Genomic DNA, 27,811 nt, shown 5'->3' with positions numbered 1-27,811 from the left:
GGGGGAACCATTGAAGTGACATGGAGCAAAGGGGGATGGGATTAAAGGAGAGCTGACAGACAAGGCGAACAGCGTGGGAGGCAGAGGCATGGCACGAGCGAGGGAGGGAGGGAGAGGTGGAATGAGAAAGAGAGAGTGAAACAGAGAGCTGACAGGTGATAGCGCAGGTGTGTCTCGCGCAGACAGCCAGGCTAGAGAGGAGCGGAGTCCCGCGTGGGGACCCTCGCTGGAGGCTAAGGAGGGGAGAGGGAGGGGGGAGAGGAAACAGAGGAAGAGAGGCAGGGGGTGGTACAGAGCAGAAGAAGGCAAGACAAGAGGAAAGATGAGAGGAGACGACGAGACAAGGAAGGGGAGGAAGAGGGGAAGGGAGGAAGAGAGGCAAGGCATCGGACAGATGTATGGGATAATAAGAGAGAACTGTAGCTAACAAGGAAGCATCAGAGGGAGGAGGGGGAGGGGGAGGAGAACAGTATCAGTACACAGGCGGGTGAGAGACTATACACCGGCACAGAAGCACACATAGACTAGGGATGGATGAACGGATGAAGGGAGATAGAGAGAGGAGAAAGGAGGAGTGGGAGACTGCCAGTCAGGGGGGGGGGGGGGGGCAGTGGAGGTGTGTGGGGGGGGGGGGGCTCAGACAGACACACAGACAGGAAGGCCGGGTGAGACTTTAAGCCTGGCTGTAAAAAAGGTTTACATATTTAGATATACACACTTCCTACCAATTTTTCTAATTAATTTCGTATACATTCCAAAAGACTCAAACCATTTTCCAGCCGGCCACAGGAAGTGTATTTCTGTCTCTGTCTAACAGTTAGTTTTTGTTTGGTTGGCCAACAAGTATGAAGAAAAAAAAAGATTTTTCGCCACAAAGATCTGTGGGAACTCACATAACAAATGGATGTCTTGAGAGTCAACTCAGGTGAGAGACAAGTGAATAATAATCTCCAGTATGATAAATGTGTGCGTGTGTCTGAGTGTTTTCCTTCGCCCGCTAGCTTCGAGGGATGATGAATGTAAGCGTAGCCTAATGACTGGTGCATTTAGAGAGACAATTACTATGGCAACAACAAATCTCCAAGGGGAAAACAACGACAACAACAACAACAACAGCAGCAGCAGCAAGCTCATTAGTGACGTCTGGTTGCACATCTCAGACCAGTGCAATGCACCATGGGTAAGAGTGGAGGATGCATGTGCAGTGCGGGATGCTCTTCTGTTGGGAACAGACGGAACACAAGAACAGAATGCCATATGGGAAGAACAAAGGATGAACGATGGAGTGATGAGGGAACGGAGGGAGCATGTGCGTTGGAAAGTAGGGTGGAGAGAAGGAAGAGAGAGAGAGAGACAAAAGAGTGGAGGGGTAAATTGTTGAAGAGAAAGGGGAAATGTACAGGTGAGATTATGTAACAAGGAATAGAAGAATGAGAGGGAGAGAAGGAGGGTAGTCCACCCTCCTCACACCTCCCTAGGAGTATGACCTCCAGTCCTTCGCCAGGAAACAATGAGTTTTTGCACACTCAATGGATCAATGCCCTCCCACATCTAGGCATATTCGAGTGGGAACACAGCTTAACACCGCGGCTTGGTGTTAGCAACTAGCATTAGTTAGCAACTTCTCTGAATTAGCCGTTAGACTGAGTTAGCAGTTAGCCTTAATTAGCAGCTAACAAGTCCGCAGCAAGCCTGAGTTAACAACGTGCCAGAGTTAGCTGCTAGCTTGAGTTAGCAACCGGCCGAGCTGAATAAGCAGTTAACCAATGTGCAAATATGGATTGACACCTAGGACAAGCTAGGCATCCCTACATTGTCATTTCAGAGATCTAGGTGTTTGAATTTGTTTTCTACAAGGCCACAACACAAAGCTACATTCGGTGGTGTTCTGAATGCAGGGCTAGGTTTTTGCTGGTCCAATAGGAGCGTCCAGGAGCATTCAGCTGCTCAGCGTCAGAAAATACAGACTTGGACACCTGGTCCTTAACAAGAGTGGTGCACCTAGAATATATAAGTAATGGTATGGATAGAAGACATGAAATACAGTGTTGCGTTGACTTTACATGGCTGAATGTGAAAGTATTTGTTTAGTTCCTATCCCCCTTTCCACAACATCAAAAATAATTTAACGGTGAATGGTATCTACATTCTAGCTGGTTTCTATCATGGTTCTACAGCGTTCAGGTTCTTCTCATAAACAGACAGACCTCCACCATGCCAACACACACACAACCACACACACCATAATGTGTATGTGAGGATGTTTCAAGGTCTCCATGATTAAAACAGCACCAAACCACTCCTGACACTCCATTACCCAGAATGCTGCAGGTGAGGTAGGATTGTACATATTGATTTCACGCCTCATTACACTTCCTGTCTAACGATGTCATTGTTCTCCCTCATCCCAATGGGCTTCTGGTAGGTTCCTCCCCAGGTATAACTCTGTGCAGAAGGGGTCGGACACAATACAAATGAAGGCATTAATATTGTCTGAAAAGTTCAAACTTCTCTCCCAGGTTATACTTAGGCACTCGTTCGTTGTTTTGTTTATCTCAGAATAAATGGGTTTCCTGTTAGCTCGGTCCAGTGGGTGAACCTCGCCAGGGGAACTGACCTCTCCGTCTAGATTTAGTTCTGGATGGTTTGGGTGGAATGTCTCTTCAACTAATCACGGGTTATCACGGTAACAAGCAGGCTTCTAATGTGAGGCTGAGGGGAGAGTTGGTGGACACATGCCATCAGAGACCAGCATACAGCTAAGCTATCCTTTTCTCTCTCGCGCGCTTTCTTTTCATGCTCTCTCTCCCTAACTCTCTTCTTTTTTCTCTCGTCCCCATCCCTCTCTCTCTCTCTCTCTCTCTCTCTCTCTCTCTCTCTCTCTCTCTCTCTCTCTCTCTCTCTCTCTCTCTCTCTCTCTTGCCAAGACGAGCACAGATGTGAGTGCATACTGCCAGTTGTCAGTGGGGTAGCAATGATTCTGCTGATGGTTGTGTGTGTGTGAGCTCGTGTGTGTGTGTGTGGGTGTACGCGCATGTGTGTGTGTGCGCGTGTCCTCGTGCGTGGGAGTATGTGTGTGTGTCATGTTGACTAAATGGAACAGAACAGCTCCACAGGCGTCTGTGGCTAAGCCCAGCACCGCCCCCCAGGGCAGTGTCTAATAACTTCCCAGCCAAGGAGCTCTGTTGCTGGGGCGAGGCAGCTCCACACCTCCCCTCTCGCCCAGAGCTCCACTGACAGGCGGAGTTCATTAGTAATGCTCAGCATCGACCCGGGAAGCCATTCACATCCTAATAAGAAGCTGTCTATCCACAAAGAAAAACATCCAGCCACAACCGCAACTGCAAATGGATTTAGAAACACCCTACTGTTAAAGTGATAACGTCACCCGCCGCTGTCACCGGAACTTTTCGGGTGACGAGCAAAGCAGATGGAGCTAGCGATGCACATCGTTTGGTCCAGTTCATTCACGCCAGTGCGCAGCTCGCTGACAAGGCAGCAGGTTCATGTCCCATTCACTGACGCGGAGCTACTTGGTGGTAAACAATGCTTTGTTCCCAGAAAGATCGTGTATGATCCTAGGGGCTGGTTCCTAGGGAACTTCCCTGTCTGGCTCCACTGTGATTGACTGCAGGGAGGAGGCAGTACATGTAATACTGCTCAACTGGAGTGAGTTTACGGTGGAAAGGCCCGGAACTACACAGGGTTATCGGATATGCTGAGTAGGAGAGTGGTGTGTGTGTGTGTGTGTGTGCATACGTGAGCCATTTGTTGACGCCTGCTTTGCCTCCCCCCTGCTGCTTGTGTTTACTGGCAGGGCTTACGGATCCTCCCCCATCCCTCCCTCTCTCCCCCCTTCTCTCTCCCCTCCCTGCCTCCCCCAAACCATCATCATGTCCAGGATTACACTGTATCCATCCAGAAGTCACATGGCAGACACTGGCACTGGGCTGAGGAGTGCGCACACACACACACACACACACACAGAGACACACACAGAGACACACACACATACACACGCACGCTCCCAAAAATGTGTCTGTCTTACACACATGCACGCAGACAGTTAAACACAAAAAACTCTCTTACACAACCACGCGCGCACACACACACACACACACACTCACACAAAAGAAAGCTTTCCGTCCTCCACCCACATGCGCTCGCACACACACACGCGCACACACAAACACACCCATGCACTGTCACGCACACACGTCTATCCCCGCCAGCAGTGTTATCCCACATTTGCACAGGGAGTGGGTGCTGAAGGACAGCGAGGACGCAAAGAATGAGCTCAGCTTCAATCGAGAGCGGACCAATCCCATCGACCGTGAGAGAACAAAAACGTTGACGTGGGCTTTAATCACTGCGTGTGCCTCTCTCATCCTGGGGCACGACGCCGGCCGTGCCACGAGACTGCACGATGAGGTGTCTCTGCGCCACGACAGAGGGGCTTGAGGGTTCCCTTCTGGGTGATGGGGGGGGTGTCTCTCTGGATTTTGGTTGCCACTGCCGTGATACCCTTGGTGGTCTGAACACCGCCCCCACCCCCCACTCCGCCCCCAGCTCCGCCCCAGACTAGGATTTCATTTACAGTGGCTGCAAGTCAGCCATGTCAACTCAGCCCTGTCACAGTGACAGGATATCAAAAGAGATGGATTGATGAGGACAGGGGGAGAGGGGGAGGACACAGAGGGGGATGAGAGAGAGAGAGGGAGAGAGAGAGAGAGAGAGAGAGAGAGAGAGAGAGAGAGAGAGAGAGAGAGAGAGAGAGAGAGAGAGAGAGGGAGGTAGAGGTAGAGGTAGAGATAAGTAGAAAGAGAGTGAAAAAGACAGAGGGAGAGGTAGAGAAAGGTAGAGGGAGAGAGGTAGAGAGAGAGGTAGAGGAAGAGAGAGACAGAGAGTGAGAGAGAGAGAGACTAAGAGACTAAGAGACTAAGAAAGACACGGAGATCAATCCATCTTAGAATGTCTCTGATCTCAGACCCACAAACACACACACACGTAGCCTGCTCCTGTTTGGGATGGCAGAGCCTGGAGTTGCATAGTGAGCAGGCCCAGCTTGAAGAGGGAGCGCGAACACGGACAATCTTCTGAGCTTGTTATGAAAGCCAGCAGATCTCCTATTAAACTCCAGGAGAAAAACACAGCAGATAGAAACCCCATGGACGTCAGCATGGTCAACAAGGCCCACTCCTGAAAATAAAAAAACTCTCTCCGAATGATCCGGAGGCAGTTTGCTGTAAAAAATATTTGAGCTTCTTTGTGACTGTTGGTGGGTATCCATTGAGCCGTTTCAGATGCGATCGCGAAGAAAATAGGACACCACAGTTTCTATGGTTGGCTCACATACACACACACCGTACACACACACACAAACATGCACATAGAGGTTCGAACTGTGAGGTGATTGGAGATAGATACCGCCAGAGCTATGAATAATGTACAGGTCATTTAAAATGCGAGTGCGTTTTAGGTGTGTGTGCGTGAGTGTGTATGTGCATGGCCACAAATTACAGTCCACAGTACCCCATGGGGTCTCTAAATGGCCAAGCAGATGGGAAATAGATTATGTTTATCTATTGGTGGGATCTGTGAAAATCTAAGTACATTTAAAACACCTGCTGCTACCAAGCACAATGAACCACAGAGATAAATCTTGAAAAAAAAAAATGGAATCAGACCTAGGCTTTCAAACCATTATGTCGACGTAATAAACCGGTAACAAAAGTACAGAAATGACTGCAATTTATATTTTTTCCCACTGTGTGGGAAGCTTTAAATCTTCCATATGTCTGCTGTGCTTTTGTGATGACCATCCAAACATGTTTAGTCCATTTGATCGTCACATGACCTGAGAAGTCATCTTAGCGTCGTAGTCCTTCCTTGCGATGAAGACATTGGCCTCGGATTCCCAAACGGCGTGTGGAAATCCAAAGAGCTGAACTCATTTGTTGAAAAGCTGATTAGACCCCAGCATAGAAGAGGAGGGGGAGAGATTGCCACGCCACGACCCTCTGAAGGACAGGAACGGACAAAAAAAGGCGCCTTTCTTAAAAAGTGAGACAGACGTAAACATGTGTGGGACCCGGAATGACCTAGCGGTATCTGAATCGATCTAAACTGTGATGTGAAGAGTTACGAACAAAATGACCGGGAAATATCCAGCCGGAAGGATCTCCAGTGTATCTCGACTCTTGATTAGGTAACAGTCTGAACCAAAGTATCCAATTACGGGATGTATACTGCAAGGAAGACTGCTACGAAGCTCAATTATAACCGCAGGTAGTAAAATGACAGAACCAGCCCTGGAGGAGAAGCAACAGAGAGCGGGGTCTCCCGTGAAACTAAGTCTGTCTTCAGAATAGAATATACAATGTCATGGAATACCCTGGCAACCTAGCAACGGTTTGTGTGTGTGTGTGAGTCTTTGTGATGATCTAACTCTGAGCGTCAACATCGGAGACGGATTGATCTCCTCACACACGCGCAAGCACACACACGAGCGCACGTACACACACACAGATCCATTCCTGTGGGGCAGTGAGGGAGGTACGGGAGGTAGCTACATCAAAGGTGGACATAAGAATCACGTGTCTGAGACGTGCAGGAAACCTCCGGAGAGCAACGCCACACAACATGGGGAACACACGCACACGACATGCATATTCATGTGTGTGTGTCTTCCATAAAAAGAATCCCGGGAACACAAAAGAGCATGTAACAACACGTAACAAATGCATTGTAAATGCTGAATATGTCGATCTGTAGAGTAGGAGAGACCGTCGGGGGATGCTGGAGAGGAAGGAGGAGAGAGGGAGGGAGGGATGGATCCTCAGGGGACAATGGAGAGGAGGAGGGAGAGAGAGAGAGAGAGAGAGAGAGAGAGAGAGAGAGAGAGAGAGAGAGAGAGAGAGAGAGAGAGAGAGAGAGAGAGAGACAGTCATGAGGAGAGGAAGGAGAAGAGAAATAGACGGCCAGGGGATCCCAGATCTTCGGGAGGAGAGAGAGAGACAGGCAGCTGCTACACAGCACATTTCAAAGTGTTCATTTATCCCCATGGGTTCACGTACGGCCCTCTCATGAGAGAGGACCTATATAAACACTCTACAAGTCACACGAACGCTCCTGGTGGATACAAGTACACTTTCAAATGTGCTGCGTCGGTAGGCAACGTCAACTGTGCCGACATCACAACAGGAAGTGCCTGAGAAAACGCAAAGAAAGAAGATCAAAACACAGGTTGACTCCCAATGCATCGAGGCGAGAAGCGACCCACAAATTGAATGACCCTTCGCTATGGATAAAAACATGGAACAGAGGCATTCCTTTTGCGCGTTCGTCTTTATAAAATGAATTCCTGTGCACACCGTTTTGTTGTTGTTGTCGGGAGTGGTTGGGTTTTTTCGGGTACAACGTTCTGTATCTGACGTATACCATGGAGATTCTATCAGTCAGACATTTTCACCAGACAACGAGGCATTACGGTGACTAATCTGAGAGTGTGTGTTCCTTGTCTTGGTGGATATGAAAGTACACTGGAACCTAGTCAAGGACAGCTCCGATTTGGATCACCGCATTATGTTGTCCTTCTGTCAAACTGAAATGAAAGGACTTCATTGAAAAGGGTTTTAAAATCCAAAGGGCCAAAGACAAATATTTGAGACTTTAATGGACTGGGAACACAGAATTGTGAATGACTAGACACACACACACACACACACCACACACACAAACACAAACACACTTTTATTTCCCCAGCCACTTATTTGGAGTGTGACTCAACACAGCCAACCTCCCACACATTCCAATCAAACCCACACACCTTTCTCCTCCTCCTCTTCCCCACAACTTCTCAACGGATAAAATTCTGCATAATTGCAAAGGGCACGCACAAGCACACGCACGCACACAAGCACACACACAGAGTGTCAGCAGTGAGCTCTAGCACTATCTCCCCTCTGTTTTCTGTCTTGGGTTTGCACGTGCGTGTCTACAGCCTCATAGCCTCCACCGACACCTCTGGCTCATCCGAACACGGCTGCTCGCTGCCTCTGCGGTCCGTGAGAATGCTCCGGCACGTTCACTGATGGACAGGGGACCTGTTCTATGAGCAAGAGGAGATATCCACATCCGGACAAACACAGACACGAAACACACACAGCCTTATGTACTGCGACACGCATACACATGCACACACCTACGCGTACGGTATATATACGATGTACACGACCCACATACACACAGACACACACACACTGGACATACCATGTACGCACGCTGTACACGTACAGACACACGCACAGTGAAACATACTCTTACCTGCTGTTTGACTGAGGCCAGGATGGAGGAGGTGGTCTCAGTCTCAGATCCATCCCCGTTAGAGGCAGCCATCACCGGGGGCAACACGGCCCCCTGTTCCTGTTCTGCTGGCTGGTCTGGTACTGGCATCACTCCTACGCACACACACACACGTACAAGTGCATACACACACGCAAGCGAATTAAAATACCGCTTGCTGAGGTCTTTACTTACCCATTGACCTCAACTCCAACTTCTTCCCCTGCAGACTACTATTGGTTCACCCACACACACATGCTTGCACGCACGCACGCATGCATGCAGGCACACACACACACTCACACTCACACACACACACACACACACACACACTCACACACAAACTTGTCTGTGGCCAATCCAGGTCGGAGAAAGGAAAAACGAACTCCCACTTTCTTCACCTACATAAGGTTTTAGAACACCCCCTTTCTGATCCTGAATGGCGTGTGTGCGTGCGTGCGTTTGCGTGCGTGCGTGCGTACGTGTGTGTGCGTGTGGTAGAGCACTCCACGCCTCTTAGAGTCGCAAGCAAGGGAGCACGTCCGAGGAGGAGGGAAAGTTTTGCTCTTAATTGAATTGAATATGCGCACCCTGTCGAGTGTTTGTCCTGGATGAAAACTACCGACTAATGAGACGATAATGAGGAAACGCTGTCAACTGTCTGACACGATCGGCAAAGGCTCCGTATGGTGAGACGGAGAGAGAGAAGGACTTGGGGGAGAGGGAGAGATCCATTGGGACAGAGAGAGGGGGGAGAGAGGGGGAGAGGGAGAGGCGGGGAGGTTAGTGTTCAATGATACATCGAGTTAACAGACATCAATTAGCAAATAAGCATGCCGTAGACACTCGCACACACCCACACTCACACCTCACTGCTGTCAGTCTCCGTGAGGTGCGAGAGTACACAAACAAAAGATCTCTCGCACGCTCATTAAAATGTGACGCGCTACTTATCACCCCGAGGTAATTAACTGATCAGGAGACAGAGAAGGAGCTCGCTCATGGGTCCTCGCGGTTCGAATCAAAGACGGAATATTCGTTATCATCGTTTCTGTGGGAAATGCCTTTGACACCGTAAAGTGTGACCAAGTTTGGTGTGCTGCGTGCGACGACGTGTGGGACAGCGAAGTCGAAACCACACAGAGCTGTGAAGTGGAGTGGATTATTCATCCTGTGGCTAACATAGAGAGGCGAGGAGAGGTGACTAGGCGTATCAACAGGTTTCGTCAACCCCAGCTCTCTTTGTCTGGCATGTCATTAGAACCCTTCGCAAATGTTCCCATGCACACACTGCTCTATGTGTGCGCATGCACACACGCGCACACACTCATACAGGCACGCGCACACGAAGGCACGCGGGCACAGATACACACAGACACGCGCGCGCCTCGGAATGTGTGCCGTCATGCACACGCACACACACGGACGCACGGAAACACCGACACGCACACTCCGAAACGTGAACACACCAAGACACGTACACAGACACACAAACACACACACACAAAGACACACTCTCTCACACATACATAATGCAAGAGTTTTTTTCACCCCTGTAAAGAGAATTCATGCATGAGGGCACAGTTTGATGGGAGGAAGATCTGAGAGTGAACATGGCTGATCTGGCCCAAGGGTCGAAGGCTGCCTGATGCCTCTTAATCAGACAGACCCACAGATCCAGAGTCAGTCCTTCCCTCAGGGAAGGGATGCTACACAATAACTAACAACTGACAACTGATCGGTTCATACCAGTGATCACTATGTCCTGATTTGTCATGGCCCAGTTACTGACATCTGTTAATGAGTCATTGGAACGTGTTGGGTTTTATCTCACAGTTGACTCAGGGCTCTTTTTGAGGTAACTAAATGAACATTCATAATATTCATTCACTCAGTATCGGCTGTTTAAATGGGACCGGCCGATTGGTAGTTCTGATCAGAATCAGAAGGGATTTTATTCGCCATGAATGTTTGCACAAACAAGGAATTTACTTTGGCAGGGAGGTGCATACATTAAACATATAGGAATATTGAAACTTAAATATGTGGACTAGCTATACAAAAGGAGCAAAGTCTGCCTGATACTAAGGGGGGTCTATACTAAGGGGAATGAAATAAAAAATAAAATATAAGTAGTCATAATTTACAATCTAACCTAAAAAAACAGAGTGCAAGAGAACGATACAATAGTGCAAATTGCAATGTGCAGGGTGTCATTGTGCAGCTTGTGATTTAAAATCAGTCTGATGTGAACCGATCTACAGCAGGTCCAAACACCAGCTCTGGGGCAGTCTGGGACCCCATCAGTCAGCAAGAACCACAACCAGCCAGTCAGTCAGCCTGCCAGAGAGAGCAGGATGGCATACAAGAACCAGTCAGCCCGTCAGAGAGAGGAGTAGAAGTATTGTGTGCAGACGCAGGAGACGCGGAAGGGTTCTCATCCCTTCCTCTGGTCGTCTGGCAGCTCCTGCCCTGTGTGGGTATGACTCCTCCCGGTTTGGCTTGAGACAGCCCTGACAAACGAACAAACAAAGCATATCACACCTCCCGTTATTGGCCTGACGGCCCCATGCTCGTCGGACGAGACGAGCCTGAGAACGTCAATGGGAGGCAGGCGGCGCCTCAGCGACCAGCCAATCCTTCTCACAGCTACGCCCACCTGAGAGGATACCTGGGCTTACCAGCCAATCACCTCTCACCTGAACATCACACAGACCAGACCTGCAACTCAGCTTACTGACTGGCAGTCCCCACTGGTTTGACCCTTGTGAGTGGGTGTACTCGTGTGGGGCCCCTGTAGCCTCGGGGCCGGTGTAGCCCTTCAGGGACTGTGGAGCATGAGGGCCCTGAGGAGGCAAAACAGACATTGTCATCGAAAAATGGCAACACTCGGGCAGAGCCATTGTCGTTAAACACCGCTAAGCTTCTGTTAAACCTTCGTGTTGTGTCCCCATGGCTTCAGTGCAATAGTAACTTGGCTTAAGGGGCTTTTGTTGCTCCGGGGAACCATTTGATTGCGGCGGACTCTGGCCATATTTGAGTTGTCGGATGCTTCCTGTTTGGGGCTGGGAGAGTGAAGACTTGGCATTTTAATTTCTACGGCGCAGATAAGACACGAAAAGCCTTGACAAAAGCCCGCCGTCCCGACAGCGCAGAGAGAACGCCCCGTCATCCTGCAGAATGACTCTGCGAGACGCCGGCATCAACACAAAAAACACAAAAGCTTCCATGGAGAAAATGCTTCCTCGCTTCTTCGAGTCAGAAAGTTCTACTCCTGTCATCTCCATCTTCAGACGTGGGCAGCAGGGGGACCGTTTAAACCGTCTGCATAAAGGTCTTTTTCATGCACTCAAACTAATACCGGAGTTACATTTAGAAAAGAAAACTATGTGTCTGTCTGGTGAAGGTCAGGGATACACTTCTATCACGCTGTCCAACTATCCCTTGACAGTGTTCGCTACCTATCTATCCATATATTTCTCTGTCTATCAATCTAGTTTTTCCTTCAGCCATCAAGAGTGCATAAGTACGTCAGAGTGCAGTAAGAATATGACAGTAGTTGTCTATTCAGCTGTATCTATGTTTGACGTGTGTGGTAAAAAGATAGTCCTGGCAGCCCCGACTGAGGATAGGTCGAAGAAAAGATACGGTAAGGTGGCGCTGTGTTTCTGGAGAGACAGGTCAGATGGGGGAGGGGGGGGGGGGGTGGCCAGGTTTTCTGGAGAGACAGGTCTGAGAGAAGATGGGGGTAGCAGCGTTTCATGGGGCTGTGTCCGTTTCTTAAAGAGGGTCTCCAGGGTTCCAGAGATTGAGCAAGCCTTCAGTCTGTCATCCAGGTAACACAGACAAGTGTCGTTCTTGGTCTGCCAGTGGTCCACACACACACCAGCCCCACGTACACACGCCACACACACACACGCGCGACAGGCTTTCTCTCCTTTCAGTAAGTCGTTCACTTTGAAGGCTGAAAGCTAGGCAGATATGTATGTTATTTCCTGATCCCTGCATGGTTACTGACCTGTGCCTGCCACAAACAAAGACACACACAGGAAATATATCTAAACTCACACCTCAGATGCATTGATGCGCTCCCTCTCCAAACCCCCCTGACCATTCTCCTGTCTAACTCCACCTGGTTGGTTCTGCTCTACTCTCCTTCTCGCCCCTCTCCTTCTATGACCTCTCCTTCTATCACCTCTCCTCTCCTTCACCCTCCTCTCCTATGACATATCCCATCTTTCTATCCTCGCCCTCTTCCCTCCTCTCCTCCCCTAACCCTATCCTCTCCTGCCTCCACAACTAGAAGAGAAGAAAACAATTCTAAAGACCACAACTGGAAGAGAAGAAACAATTCAAAAAATAATCAATTGCTTTACATGAATTTCAGTCCCGACTGACGGACTGATTGGATATGGAATGAAAACCCACAAAGGAGCGACGTGAAAATCCCCACGCGGCTGTGGCTTCCTCCGGCACTAAGGAGAGTGCCTCCGTGCACCAAAGCAGCCCTTGCTTCTCTCCTCCTCTCATGACTGCTATTGCTGAACTATTTACAGGGCAACGTGGTTTAAAAAAAGCTGTATTCGGGTTGGGGAGGCTTAGCGCCGGGTTTGGGCCGGGTCCTTGAGAACGTTGGCGCGAGACGGAGATCCGTGCTCCAGGAGGGGTCGGAGGAGAACCAGGAAGTGGTGCCCGTGAGGGTTCAGTCTCTACAGGGCTCCCCTGCTGAGTTATTCAGAGAATAGAGCACTGTGGGAAGGTTCCTCTGCAGCCTCTATCTGTGGAGGACGGACACTCAGACCAAAGCCATGGCCAGCCTGACACACACACACACACACACTCTGTCTTCACGATCACCTCTTCAGGAGAAGCACGTTTCAGCGAGAGCATCAGTCAGAGCAGGACGTTATTTCATATAGTCATATTTCATGGTTCATATTTCATATAAAATTGGAGTTTGTTTGTTTTCTCCGGAGATTTACTGCCTGTCTCCCCCGCGTCCCTCCAGAAGCAGGGTGAGCAGGGACACATGGTCCGACTCCAGCCTCAGTAGACTAACAGTCTGTATTTCTGACACAGCTCATTTGACCCCGGAGGGGCCTATTAAACCAAACACCGTCTCCAAGACGGATGTTTATACAGTGATCTGTTGATCCTGAGGGATTCGTAAATCTTTCACTCTTCATTCTGATTACGTGAGCCAGCTTAAAAAAAAAAAAGAGATGATTTTTCGATTTGACGCCTGTGTGCTAAGCTTGCAAATAAGATAGCACGAAACACACGCTATATTGATATTTACTCTGTATTATGTGATACAGATTGGATTTCAGCACAGTGTCTGCCCTTCAAGACTGTGAAATGATTTGTTAATAATTGGATTTGTGCAATTACGTTTGATTAATTCAATTCATTTAAACCGATTTGATGCTTAAATGCTTGAAAACCTTTAGCATGGTTCATGCTAAAGAAAGCTTTTTTGAAATCTGATATATTGAAATAAAATGAAACAGTATGTATGAGTGTGGGTGTGTGTGATTGACTGTGTGTGTGTGTGAATGTGTGTACACCAGCGATTTCTTAGTTCGGTGTAATACAGAGGTTTGGAACACAATCACCACTAAGCATATGGCTAATAATACTGTAATGTCATGAAAATGAGATAAAGCTTGGGAAATGAATAAATAATCATTGTAATTGCCAAAACCAATCAGTCTGCCGTTGAACTGGTGAGAAGTGTTTTCACTTTTTAAAATTAGACTCAAAAGTCCTGCACATATGAATGTCTCCAGTGATTGATGTCTCCAATTAACTCCTCCGTAATGTCTAATATTAAACTCTGAATAATGCATATGATTCAGTTAGCGGCCAAACACACTGAAGGCACAATCTTTGGAAGAAGCACTACACACACACACACACACAGTACAGTACACAGAGCGTAGCATCAAAGCCAAACACCCAGAGCTAGCAACAACTCAACCAACTCAACAAACACCTTGCCACCGCATCCACAGACAGATGGTATTTAAGAGGACTGGCTTCATTTCAGCCTCAAGCTTCCTTTGACCATCTGAAAATGATATTGTTATGTCATTGAAATAATGGGTGGAAACTGCACGTTGACATTTCCCATTTACTTTACTTTTCATTCCAAACAAACGTGAACACACATACACCAACACACACACAAAGTAGTCAGGGAGCATGGAGATGCATGACCTAGATTAAGTGTTTGGGTTTGAAGACGTGCTGAAGTAATGTGCCTACAAAGTCAGATATTTATAAATGAAATTCTACAGCTAAGGAGACGAGAGGGAGAGGGAGAGAGGGAGGATGAGAGAGGGAGAGGGGGAGGATGAGAGAGGGAGAGGGGGAGGATGAGAGAGGGAGAGGGAGGATGAGAGAGGGAGAGAGGGAGAGGGGGAGGGAGGATACGAGAGGGAGAGGGAGAAGGGGAGAGAGGTGAAGTTAGACAGGGAGGGATTGTGCGACTCATCTCCCCTTCTCCAAAAACATCCCCTTGATTCTGCGCTGTGCCAACATGGCAACAGGTCACGACATGTTGCCATGACGCATGCTCACCTCGACACACCGACAAACCGACCAAACGCTCAGCACCCCGACAGAAAGCTGACGTCACCACATAAACAAAACCCGTCACAAGCCAGCACGTCTCGCTCTCCACCTCTACCATCACGCCACAACACCAAACAGAATGTCGCAAAGTGATGAGCCGGCTTGGCAAGGGAAGAGCGAGAGACTAGCGCCTGGCCTCACTCTCATCCACGCTTGACACTCTTACTTGCTCTCTCTCTCTCCCTTTCTTTCTCTCTCTCTCTCTCTCTCTCTCTCTCTCTCTCTCTCTCTCTCTCTCTCTCTCTCTCTCTCTCTCTCCATTTCTCTCTCTCCATTTCTCTCTCTCTCTCTCTCTCTCTCTCTCTCTCTCTCTCTCTCTCTCTCCCTCTCTCTCTCTTTCTCCGCTCCGACATCTTTCACACCTTGTCAGAACAATGTGCATCTGATAATCTGCTCGTGCCTCCGACTGTTTTAGAAATTCCTCCCAGGTCGTCTGGCACATTGGAGCTGCTTCAGATCAGCCCTGATTGGGGCCGCAGTTACCCTGGCTGCCAATCACAAGTCTGCACAACAAGAACTGTAGGTTGACCACATCCAACTGAGCCCACAACGGAACCACAACCAGAATCAGTCTGTACTGCAGGTCAAGAGCGGTGCACAGTGATTGGTCTGTCCCATTTAACTGGGAGGGCAGGAAGTGGAAAAGGACAGGAAGTGGGGAGGACAGGAAGTGGAGAGGACAGAAAAATGCCAGCAATGGAGACTGGAGCTGATTGGCAGTATGAGCTAAACAGAGAGGGAGCTCTCCTTGGTGCTGAAACCCTCCTGTACTGCACTCTCTCTGTCTGTCTCAAACCCATACACACAAGGGATACAAAAAAAATAGACTTTCTTTCTTTCATTCCATCTATAGCCGAGAACAGCCAACAACCCTTTATACATCATACACCTGCAACAAAGTCCATTCACTCATTTTCAATGGATTTCAGCTGTGCCTGGCTGTTAAAAGTGTACCCAATAGAACAGTTCAATCCCACCCTGTTAGACAGACAGCCCGGCGAGACTGCCCTCGAAAGTGGGCGTCTGGCATCGGGTACGATCACCACGAAGGCAGACGAGGCCGACAGCAGAACACGATCGATCGTCTGATCCGGCTTGGCCCCGTTCCCCGAGGCCCCGCCCCTGCTCGGATGACTGGTCCGCCCGCCGGCAGACGCTCATCCGTGACTGGGCCCGCTTTGGCCGGGTTGCGGCTTGTGACCCAGACAGCGGCCCGGCCCCTCGCCCCATGTCCGCCCACACGAGACAGTCACGCACGCACCGCGGCCCCCCCCGGGCAGCGCGCCACCATCACGCCGTGGCCCTCCGCCCGCGCCGCGGTTGCTCTGGTGGCGTGATGGCACTCTAACGAGCAGATTGTTTGCGAGTCATGGGAGAGCGCGTGAGAACGATAGTGAGAGGAGGAGGGAGAGAGAAAAACAGAGGGGAGAGAGAGAGAGAGAGAGAGAGAGAGAGAGAGAGAGAGAGAGAGAGAGAGAGAGAGAGAAAGAAGAAAGAGAAAGAGAGAGGGAGAGAGAGGAAGAGGGAGAAAGGGACAGAGAGGGAGAGAGAGGGAGAGGGAGAGAGAAAAAGAGGAAAGAGAAAGAGAGAGAGAGACAGAGGGAGAGGGAGGGAGAGGGAGAGACAGAGAGAGACAGAGAGAGACAGAGAGAGACAGAGAGAGACAGAGAGAGAGAGAGAGAGACAGAGAGAGACAGAGAGAGAGAGAAAGGGAGAGAGAGTCACAGAGTGAACAACTAAGTAGGGTGATAACCTTGACTATCAGTATCAAACACCGGCATTTAAAAAACGGGGGGGACATTTTGGGTGGATATTACAACATTTACCTGTCTGTTATCAACAAGGGAGCAGACTCAGGCAGCTCTGTGATCAGGTTTCAGAGAACATCTCACTGTTCAGGGGCCAGGGGAAGCCCAGCTGTGAACAGAATGTCCGATTCGTTCACAGGGCCTTACGCCCAAGTGCCTACCAATGGCAAAGGAACACACGGTTCAGCTTCCTGTTTCTCTTCCCTTTGCTTCACTCGTTTGTTTGAATGTCTCTGTGTCCATGTTTCTCTCTCATCCCCTGTCTCTCTCTCTGTCTCCACCCTGTATCTCTCTGTCTCTCCCGTCTGTCTCTCTCTGTCTCTCCCGTTTGTCTCTCTCGGTCTCTCCCCTGTCTCCATGTCTCTCTCTTTCCTCGCCTGTCTCCTTACCCCTTATGAGTCTGTGATGTCATATCCTTTCTCTCGCTCCCTCTTTTTTTTCTCTCTGTCCAAACTGGGGCAGTCAAGTATAGCCAAGGAGATGACATATCACATGATGAACAGAGTGACAGAAAACAGAACAGAGAGAGGGTGAAAGAGACACGGAAATAGATAGAGACAGGGAGAGAGAGAGGGAAAGAGAGAGAGAGAGAGAGAGAGAGAGACAGAGAGAGAGAGAGAGAGAGAGAGAGAGAGAGAGAGAGAGAGAGAGAGAGAGAGAGAGAGAGAGAGAGAGAGAGATGAATAGAAGTTGGATGACAGCAAATTAGACTTCCTGGACAGTTTTGTGCAGGTTACATTTACCTCAGTGCTGGCCTGTACAGCCCATGTACTGCCATGATGCGTCAGTGCACAACACTGAAGTCCACAGCTGATCCTAATCTTTATACAGAAAGATTGAACAGCATTAGCAGCTATGCAAAGGCTACTTACAAAACAGCATTAGCGGCTAGGTAAAGACTACTAACAGAACAGCGCTAGCGGCTAGGTAAAGTGTAGCCTACTTACAGAACAGCGCTAGCGGCTAGGTAAAGTGTAGCCTACTTACAGAACAGCGCTAGCGGCTAGGTAAAGGGTACTTACAGAACAGCGCTAGCGGATAGGTTATGAGAACTGACGCCATGTAGCAATGGTAGCTACAGTGCTACATTTGAATCTAGCTTGTTTAAACACAACTGTGAAGCTTATTTCCATGGGGCCACCCAAGAGACAATCTTCCTAAGTTTTGTATTCAACAACTGCCACAGACCTAAGGTGAACTTTTATATTGCCTTTGCACGTTGATAAAGTCACCATACAACAAAGCTGTTGCTCTTGGACTCCTTATCAGCTTTGTCCTCCCTTGTCTTATCACAATAATATATATTCAATACACTGGAAATAACAGCAGACACCTGGATGAGCTGTGTGGGTGTGTGTGTGTGTTAGATGAGACAGCCCTGTCTGGCTCACGATTTACATATGACGGACTGACTGTTTCTTGACACACACACACAGAGACACACACACACATGGAGGATGCATACAAACATTAGTAAACAGCATTGCACTGACATACACCAACCAAAACACACACACACAGGGATGCATGGTTGTGGTTAGCTTCCCAGTGTGGGCATCAGTGAGGAAGCAACATCTCCCTGCTCTGTTTGATCCTCCTGAGATCTTATACATCTGTTGAAGGGAATCCCAACGGGACTGGTTCGTCTCTGTGATGTCACTCCCTCTTTCCCTCTTCCTGTCGCTCTCTCTCTCCCTCTCTCCGTTTCCTCGCTCTAGCTCTGTCTCAGCCTCTCCCCCCACCTCTCTCTCCCTCTCTCCGTCCGTCTCCTCCCCATACCTCGCTCTCTCCCCGCTCTGAATCTATCTCTCTCTCCCTTTCCCCCACCTCTCTCTCCCTCTCTCTGTCTGTCTCCTCCCCATACCTCGCTCTCTCCCCGCTCTGCCTCTATCTCTCTCTCCCTTTCCCCCACCACCCTCTCTCCCTCTCTCCGTCCTTTTCCTCCCCATACCTCGCTCTCTCCCCGCTCTGCCTCTATCTCTCTCTCCCTTTCCCCCACCACCCTCTCTCCCTCTCTCCATCCTTTTCCTCCCCATACCTCGCTCTCTCCCCGCTCTGCCTCTATCTCTCTCTCCCTTTCCCCCACCACCCTCTCTCCCTCTCTCCATCCTTTTCCTCCCCATACCTCGCTCTCTCCCCGCTCTGCCTCTATCTCTCTCTCCCTTTCCCCCACCACCCTCTCTCCCTCTCTCCGTCCTTTTCCTCCCCATACCTCGCTCTCTCCCCGCTCTGCCTCTATCTCTCTCTCCCTTTCCCCCACCACCCTCTCTCCCTCTCTCCATCCTTTTCCTCCCCATACCTCGCTCTCTCCCCGCTCTGCCTCTATCTCTCTCTCCCTTTCCCCCACCAGGCCACCACCCTCTCGATCTCCCTCCCCCACCTCATGCCTCCTTTTGATTGTGTTCTTGCTCACATGCAGAAAGCACCTCAAATATATTCTCATGTTTTTTTGGAAAGACACAGGCCTGTGGAGGAGATCTGATGCCAGTAAGGTTGGATCCCAGTGAATCCTGATAAGAACAAGAAGGCTAGTTAGGTTATCTTTACTTGTAAAGCCAGGCCTGGCTACGTCTTAGCTTGGTGCGTGTGTGTGTGTGAGTTTGTGTGTCTGCTGATGTCCCACCCTGTTCCTTATCGGCGCCAGAACATACTCGTCCGGACAAAAACAGCGTGGCTTGTAAGACAAGACACATCCTGGCTGTGTTTTCTTTCCAGCGCATGGTGTTATAGTGATGGTCCAATGACTACACTTCCATTGAAGCACTGGGGCATCCTTTACTTTCTCTGGAGCACAAGGGTCGGTGAGCGTTGGAGTGTGCGAGCGAACGAGGGTCATGACAGTGGACATGTGATCGAGTCACACGCCACCCTGGTCCAACGCGTAGCATCTGTGTGGAACAGTATCACAGCTCCACTCACCGACTCAAATGACAATAATCACCCCTCAAATTCGATTCACGGACGCAATTGATACTTGCAGGGCATGCAGGGCAAGGACTCTGGGAAACATCATCGGGTAATGATCACGTCCCTTTCTACAGTCAGTCTGCAAAGCAACAGTGTCGGATTGAACAGTATTTTCTATGGTGCCTACGAGAATTCTGGGAACACACGGAGGTCTATTTTCTGATCTCTCCAGCCCTCTATCCCTCTTTCCTCTGTGGAGTGATAACACTTGCACTCTGTACGACAGACATAAGGGTAGTTAACCTCCTGCCCTGCTTCTGTTCCCTGGTGAATGTGTGTGTGTGTGTGTGTGTGTGTGTGAGAGAGAGAGAGAGAGAGAGAGAGAGAGAGAGAGAGAGAGGCAAAGCTTAAAGCAGATAAATCCTGATTAGAATAACAAACAATGAGTGACGGAGCTGAGGAGATGGACAGGCGAGTGTCCACCTTTCATTGATTCACAGCCCGGCGTGTGAGAGAGAGTGTGTTAATAAGAGTGAGAGGGAGTGTGTTAGTAAGAGTGAGAGAGAGTGTGTTAGTAAGAGTGAGAGGGGGTGTGTTAGTAAGAGTGAGAGAGAGAGTGTTAGTAAAAGTGAGAGAGAGTGTGTTAGTAAGAGTGGGAGAGAGTGTGTTAGTAAGCGTGCGTGCCAGTCCCATGCACCATCCACCTAACCTGAGCAGCGAGCTACATCTGGAATGATCTCAGATCCAAAAGATCCAAAGCTAAACGGATGATCCAAATGTTGTTGTTTTTCTCAGCTATTCTCTTTTGTGGGGGAAAATGATGGTTTGCCTCGTGTACACACAACACACTTGTACACACACACACACACACACAGACACAGTAAGAGAGAGAAAGAGAGAGAGAAGATCATTTTCTTGACGCTTGTTCGGCACTAATTCGGTATCTTGTGGCCGTGTATCTAAATGACTGTTACAACCTCACAGCAGGTAAAAGGCATTCGTTGGACCAATACTGGATCTCGGCACGTTGTATTTGAGATTCTGTCGTACCACTGTCTGGCAAGAGACTGCTACCACAAAACTCTTTGATGTTCCATTTATGAAATGACGCAGTTTTTGCTGCGCTGTATCATGCACTGCAGTAGTTGAGATGTTATTGTTGTACTGTTTTTGAGATATTATTGTTGTTCACTGTGCCTGGTAGATGACATGTGGTTACTTTGTGCTGTGCCTGGTAAATACAGACCGTTCCTTGAATTTGACTGCAGATTACAGATGAAGTCTACAGTTGGAAACTGTACACTTCTGATCCTTGATTTTCAACTGTACTTTCAAAATGAATTACCTGTGTGTCCCTTTGGATAAAAAATACCCTTTGACAGGGTACTAACTAAGAACTCACCAATATCTGTCTCATATTTGACTTGTTGAGCCAAAGTGTTGAAAGTTCGTTCCAACCCGTCACAACTTCCCAGCTCCCATACCTTAATACTACCCCCGACCCCCAACGGAGTGCAGTCATAGCAACCACAGCATCCGAACAAATAGTTGCCATGGTTTCCGGAAGATTGGCCACCACTGGTGCCCTGGGCGTCCATTTCCAGCCCACTGACCCTCCATTTAAAGCTATGTGTGTGTGTGTGAGTGTATGTGTGTTCTTGCATGAGTGCACGTGTATGTGTGTGTGTGTGAGTGAATGAGTGTGCATGTGTGTGAGCGCGTACATGCGTGTGAGTATGTGTCCGTGTGTGTTATGCCGCCCCACTGTGGTAATACCTCCAGCCCCCTCTAACTCCTTCCACATTAGCCAACACAAGGCCCCCTCCACTGGGCTTGATGCTGAGGGCGGCAGGGCTCCTCTGGAGAAGCTGGTGTGGAGCTCCCTCCCTTTGGGGCTTCCTGCTGTGTGACTGAATGGACTGTAATGGGTGAAGAATAACCATTCCCCGAATAACCTCACTAGGCCTGCGCTGGAGCTCAATGTACAGTGCTGAAGGCTACAGAATGTGTGTGTGTGAGTGTGTGTGTGTGTGTGGCAACCCCATCAGTGTTACAATGCAAAGCGTCTGTACCTCGGACTTCCAGAAACCTTTCTAGACTAAGCCTTCCTCTTCCCCTTCCTCTTCTTTGGCTACCCCTTCCTCTCCATCCTTGACGTCTTCCCGGAATGTTCTTGCGTATATAAAAACGTCCCGCTTGCTGGGCCTCCTTGTCGTGGGCCGACAACTCAAGGCAGCAGTGAAGACTGGAGCAGGAACTAAGCTGTGTGCTGCGCTCTCTTGGAGCATCTCAGTATGATGTAACGTTTCGAAACGCGCTGCAGGATTAGACGGTGCTTGTCTTCTGTCGTCAGTGTTTACGGCGCTCAGGCTAGCTGGGGCTTCAGGCTAGCTGGGGCTTCAGGCTAGCTGGGGCTTCAGGCTAGCTGGGGCTAGCAGCCGTCTCGGAGAGGTTGAGTCTGCAACACTCAGGCTACGCTGTCACTGGCACGGATGAGGGGGGGATGTTTATTCACACTGAGGATGTGTGTGTTCTCTGTTTGAGAACTCTGTATCCAACTGTGACTTTCCTCCTCTATTCTCATCTCTGGCCTGGGGGTCTGGTATTGTCAGGGACGGATCTGGGCAGACCTGTCAGCTGTCTGGATGCCAAAGAACCGCTAGGTCTAATTGGCTTCAAAAGAGGACTGCATACAAGATGTCTGTCTGCAGAATATGACATTGCCTGCCTGTAGGCCACTCCTGACCCATATCCAAACTCAATTTGGGCTCGACTGTGAGTCTGGTACAAGAGACCACATGGAGGGACGGTATTCACTGCAGCGGAGAAGCAAACGTGCACAGCAAACATACGTCCAGGACACTAACCATGGAAGTGGTTAACCAGGGCATATGAAATCCCTTGTTTTCGTGTAACTTAATACCCTACTATAAGCTTTCAGCAGTTGCCCACCTTAAAAAATTGTTTTTTTTATTAAAAATAAATTATCCAGGTAAGTGGTGGGTGTGGGATGGATGTTTTATGAATTTTCATTCTGGGTTTTTTTTTAAATGCTTGAAGGGACACAATTATTAAACACAACCCCTCCCTGTGAAACCTCAGAATAACTCAAAAAGGCTCTCGTTCATCCAGAGTTTCTTGAACAGTTTGTAAAACATATGTTTGTGAAACATAAGAGCATGTAGTTAAACAAGTTACAATTTAACAACATGAATCTCAAAAGTGCAAGAGTGTACCTGTAGGAAAGCAAGCAACAATAATATAATTCAAAACGAGTTCAAGAAGTTAAATCAGTTACAACTAACCAACAAGAGGAACAAGTCCCTCAATAAGAGTCATTGTTTTCCTGGAAACTAACATCAGGTCCAGCAAATCATTCCTAAGTACCGTTAGTACTCCCGGAACAAGTGCGATTTTGCAACAACATCAAAAAATAGCTTGTCATGTTTAGTTACCCTTTTAGTCTTTTCAAACATCAACAATAAACTCCAGATGGAGGGCGATGGGCTATCGGCCAGTTCCGGTCTTTTCTACGATGTGTTCTATACTGGACACTGAAAACCGCTTCAATTCTGGTGGATGTTGAATTGTTCAGCTAGCTGTCATGTACACTGTGTATATGGACAGGAGGAGTTGAAGGAGTCCTCTTCCTATGAAGGCCTGGATATCAGGCATCCACGGTGGTCGTCGTGACTAATTCAGCTAACCTCACAAACAAAAAGAAATGGGGAAGGGGAAACTCGACACACTGAACCACACACCGCGCCACGCATGAAGGCCCCAAGATGTTTCTGTCCTACCCGAGGTTCAAAATGGTCTATTATCTGACATTGCAATTGAACCGTTATACAAAGTGAATTCAGTCAAGACGGTGATGTATTGGTTTAATCATGTATTGCAATGGAGACGGTTTGACTTGCGAATGCTTCTATTCTAGGGATGTACACCCCTGGTGGACAAGAGATCCAATCCAACTTCATGTTGAGCCCTTTTAAACGACCAGTGTCACAAGACTTCACAGCACCGAGGACCAACCTAAACCCTCAGGCTCTTAAGTCTCACACGCTCGCAGTGAGACTCACGCATTTCAGCCATTTCTCCAGCTCTCACGCAACACCTCGTGTTTCTCGCGCATTTCAACCATTTCTCACGCTGAGAAATAAGTGGAGGGATAACTTGTCCTGCTATATACAATTAAAGGACGAGATGCAGGCAGGACATTTTACCCAAGCGTTGACAGGTATGGGAATCTCACGCCAAACCTTCGATCAAACTTGAGAGCCCTGACTTGGAGACGACAAGAAAAAACTCCCTAAGAAATGGATGAAACCTCATTTCTTCCCACAGAGATGGTTGGTGGCACAACACAAACAGACCATAAGTAGAGACAATTTTCCAATCCATAAAGACAATAACCTCCACAAATAAATAGTCAGTGAAGTCACACACATTGCAGGCATGGCAGAGTTACAAACCTGTACAAACGATACAGAAAGCTTACACGGGGGAAGCTGGTGGTGGTGGAGGGTGGCAACAATTGTCTGGGTCTGAGATTGCACGCAGTATTTACGCCCCTTGAAGCGAAAAGGGCTAGACCTTCAATCAGCACACCAGCGCCTGATTTGGTGAGTTTGACATCAACTGATGATGTGACGCACAGCTCCAGTCCCCTCTTGACTCCTTCTCCCTTTCGAACGCCCCCCACTCTCCTTTCTCCCCCTAGACTCTCTTTCCTCATCTCTCTTTCTCCCGCCTTCATCTCTCTTTCTACCACCTTCATCTCTCTTTTCTCCAGCTTCCCCAGACAAACCACCCACACATAAACCTTGATGATGGTGGTGTGTATTCTTTCCTCTGCGATGTTTCCCACTTGACCAGTGGAACAGATTTGATACCATGTTGAGATGTCTTCCAAGCGAATACACAAAGCTCAACTATACTAGACCACTATAAAACCCTCTGTTAGAAAGGGGAACTCATAACAGCCTGTTTATGTTCCAGGGTATGAACAATTTTCCGCCAAGACGCTCTCTCAATTCCAAGGACCAATGCTCTCTAAGCAAACAGCACATTACTTATAATACAAAAATAAAATGTATTCAGTACAAATATCTACAGTGAATGCAAGGTTGCGTTTGTGCCAAGACTTGTTGACATTCAAGTATGCTACAGAGAACGTTACAATCAATCTAATCTAATCTACACTGGTGACACACACACGGTCATGTGCTTCACATCCCTTAACCTAATTGGCCAAAATAAAATTTCCAACAGCTATGATTGGTGATTTTATACCCCTTGTCCCGCCTCCCAGGACACACTCATAAGGAAGTCGGGGATGGGTTTGTCTGATTAATTTGTAGTGGTGCTGAAGACATTATCGGCACAGTGGTTCTAAGAAATACGACTACTGCCAGGATAGGCCTTGATATGGCTGCAACTTCATTGCTTACCACACACACTTTCACACACAAACACACACTCACACACACACACACACACACACACACACACACACACTACCTCCCCCACACCATATGAGAGGATGATCCTAAAATATATTATTCTTGCCTTGGGAAATCAGGATGATCTGCACTGTACAGCTCGGGTTTGTCTTTGATGCCCAATTAGCCTTGGGAGACCTGGCTAGCCTTGACAATTATCAATCTGTGGTGGATGAGATAGTGACAGGCACAAACAGTGGCGTGTGTCCAGAAACGTACAGCTATCTTTGGCTTCTCCTGTGTACATGTATCACCTCCATTTGTTTTGTTTTTTAAATGCATCGTTTGAATAATTGATGGTAATCACACTGTATCATAAGATGTTGTGATTTATTTTCCCTCTTTCTCCTTCTTTCTCTCTCTCTCTCTCTCTCTCTCTCTCTCTCTCTCTCTCTCTCTCTCTTGCTGTCTCTCTGTCTCTACGGCTACTCCTCCCACGACCCTCTTTCCTTGCTCACCTACATCCCCTCCTCTTTCTCTCTTTCTGTCAAATTTCTGTTTGTTTTTTTTCTCTTCCTGCAACCATGTCTCACCTCCACCTCCGTTTGGGCGGTCTTTCTTCTCCACCCCCCGTCTCCCCATGGCCCTCCATCTCCCCACCATCCCTCCCTCCTTCTCTCTCTGCCAACAGAGGGGAGGGTTATCTGGAGACACAGGGAGCCCCATCTGCAGAGTGCTCATTAGACAGAGGACAGGAATAAGGAGCAGAAAGAGAAAAAGAGAACCACAACCCATCCCCCCCCCCCCCCCAGAAAGCCACAGGCAGACAGGCTGGCCGCGTCCCAAACCTGCCGCGCCGCAGCCTCTCCCTATCCCTATCCGCTTTCTTCTGTCTGTCCCCCCCCCACCCCCCCCAAGGCTTTAGCGTTTACAACTTACTTCCTTGTCTCCTTTAGTCCATGTAACACACACACACAGCACAGCTCTGGAGCTGGGCAAAGACAGCAGTTTCCTTTGCCATTCCCCTCCTCTTTGTCTCCTAACGAGCTTGGAGGAAAAACAGAAGGAGGATGTCCAATTAGGATGCAGCCCAACTCTCTTTCCAGGCCTTCCCTCTTGATGGGCTGGTCTTGATACAGATAGGTGGAAGCAGAGAATGATGGCCCAATCCTCGTGTAGCTGGTTTGCTGATGGGTGGGTTTTTAAAGGCTGAGGCAAGGTCATGTTCACATGTTCAGCTCTCATTACAGACCTCGGCAGCGTCACCTTGACTACCAGTAGCGTAGACACATCGACAGGGTGAGGCAACGGGAGAAAACGGGACAATTGTGATATGACGTCATTTCCCCCTAAATCTTGACTGTTGAACTCCTGCATACATGCAATATTTTGTGGCTATAAATCGGGTGTTTTAAATGCAGACCAAGTCTCGCTACGCTGCCCGTCTCACACTAACCACACTCGTTAATGGACTTCTTTATCTAGAAATTAGTTACAATATTGCTCAAGTTTTGCAATCCACATTAAATTAAAATGAAATATTCAATGATTAACTTTTGCGTGGAAGCTTTTGCCAATCTAAAAGTAGATCCAAATCCAGTCAACGTTCTGGAACAGAGTCAGCGTTCTCTCATGTGAACGTCTGCCAGCAATCGATGCACAGGCGGCGAGCCCACTCCAGTAGCCTATGAAGCACCGCTCCAGCGTGCAATTGATACTCACCTAACTTGCCTAATCTTCATGGTTCATGGTGAAATGAAAGAGCTAAAGCTTGGCGAAACCTTCCTTGAAACATAACCCTAACGTCTCGAAGGTAGAACACTCACTGCGTTAATGGCTTAATGGTTTTACACCGTTCATGCTTGCTTTACAAAACGCACACTTCACATGCTTCATGGAGCGTTGTGGCTGGCGGGAGAAGTGTAACTGGCAGACACCAACACACTATTTTGACATTAACCATATGAGATGGCCTATACAGCAGGTCCCGTCGAGACCCTGTAAACCAAATTCGCATATTAATGAACAGTTTTGGGAGATCGTGTGGGAATGAAACGTTGGCTTGCCAACTGTAAATGCTTCAAACGCACATAGGCCTATACAAAAAATAATAAATTAAGGCGTCCCACTTTACGCTATGGTAGGCTATATTCTAAATAAACCCTCTTTGTTATATTGGAGATGCCCCCAAACACTATAGCGACAGTATAGGCTACAACCCAGGCACAGGAATTCCCATTCTCTCAAGCTTGAATCACAATGGCTTTCGCTTTTCCACCGCGTCTCCCTGACAAGTGGGGTAGCCGTTAATTTTCCGGTGGCATCTTAATCGTTTTAGCGTAGGCCACTGCTTTGTTTACTTTTCATCTTCATTCATCACTCGCAGTCGAGCCGGCGATAAATTTGGGTCAGTCAGTGTAGTGAACTCGTGCCAAATCCTCACGCGGAGAGCAGCCTCCGCCTTGGGCACGACTGCGCAGGCATTTTACGGATTACAATAGGTTGGCAGTTTAAAGGCGTGTGGCTATAAACAGTGCCATGCTGAACTGTTTTTCTACTTCTTCTTCTCCTAATCACCCAATGGGCAAGAACACTGTACTTAAAACGTTCAACATCCAACAGATATAGCCGGCAACATCTCATCTCAGACTATGCTCATCTAAAGAGTTGCCA

General features: G+C 48.5%; 1 protein-coding gene across 1 annotated transcript in view; it reads right to left on the bottom strand.

The window, feature by feature from the left end:
• Positions 1 to 27,811, bottom strand: part of LOC146275196 (catenin delta-2-like) — a 141,576-nt gene that overhangs the window by 110,718 nt on the left and 3,047 nt on the right. Inside the window, exon 2 of the mRNA XM_084702970.1 lies at positions 8,326 to 8,459. Within this exon, the coding sequence (XP_084559096.1) occupies positions 8,326 to 8,454 (129 nt within the window). The 5' untranslated portion in view covers positions 8,455 to 8,459. The remainder of the gene's footprint in view (positions 1 to 8,325; positions 8,460 to 27,811) is intronic.

This window comes from Hypomesus nipponensis, chromosome 8, assembly GCF_054491055.1.
Source record: "Hypomesus nipponensis isolate SF chromosome 8, ASM5449105v1, whole genome shotgun sequence".
Classification (NCBI taxonomy): Eukaryota; Metazoa; Chordata; class Actinopteri; order Osmeriformes; family Osmeridae; genus Hypomesus; species Hypomesus nipponensis.
This window is presented reverse-complemented; position numbering and strand designations above follow the sequence as displayed.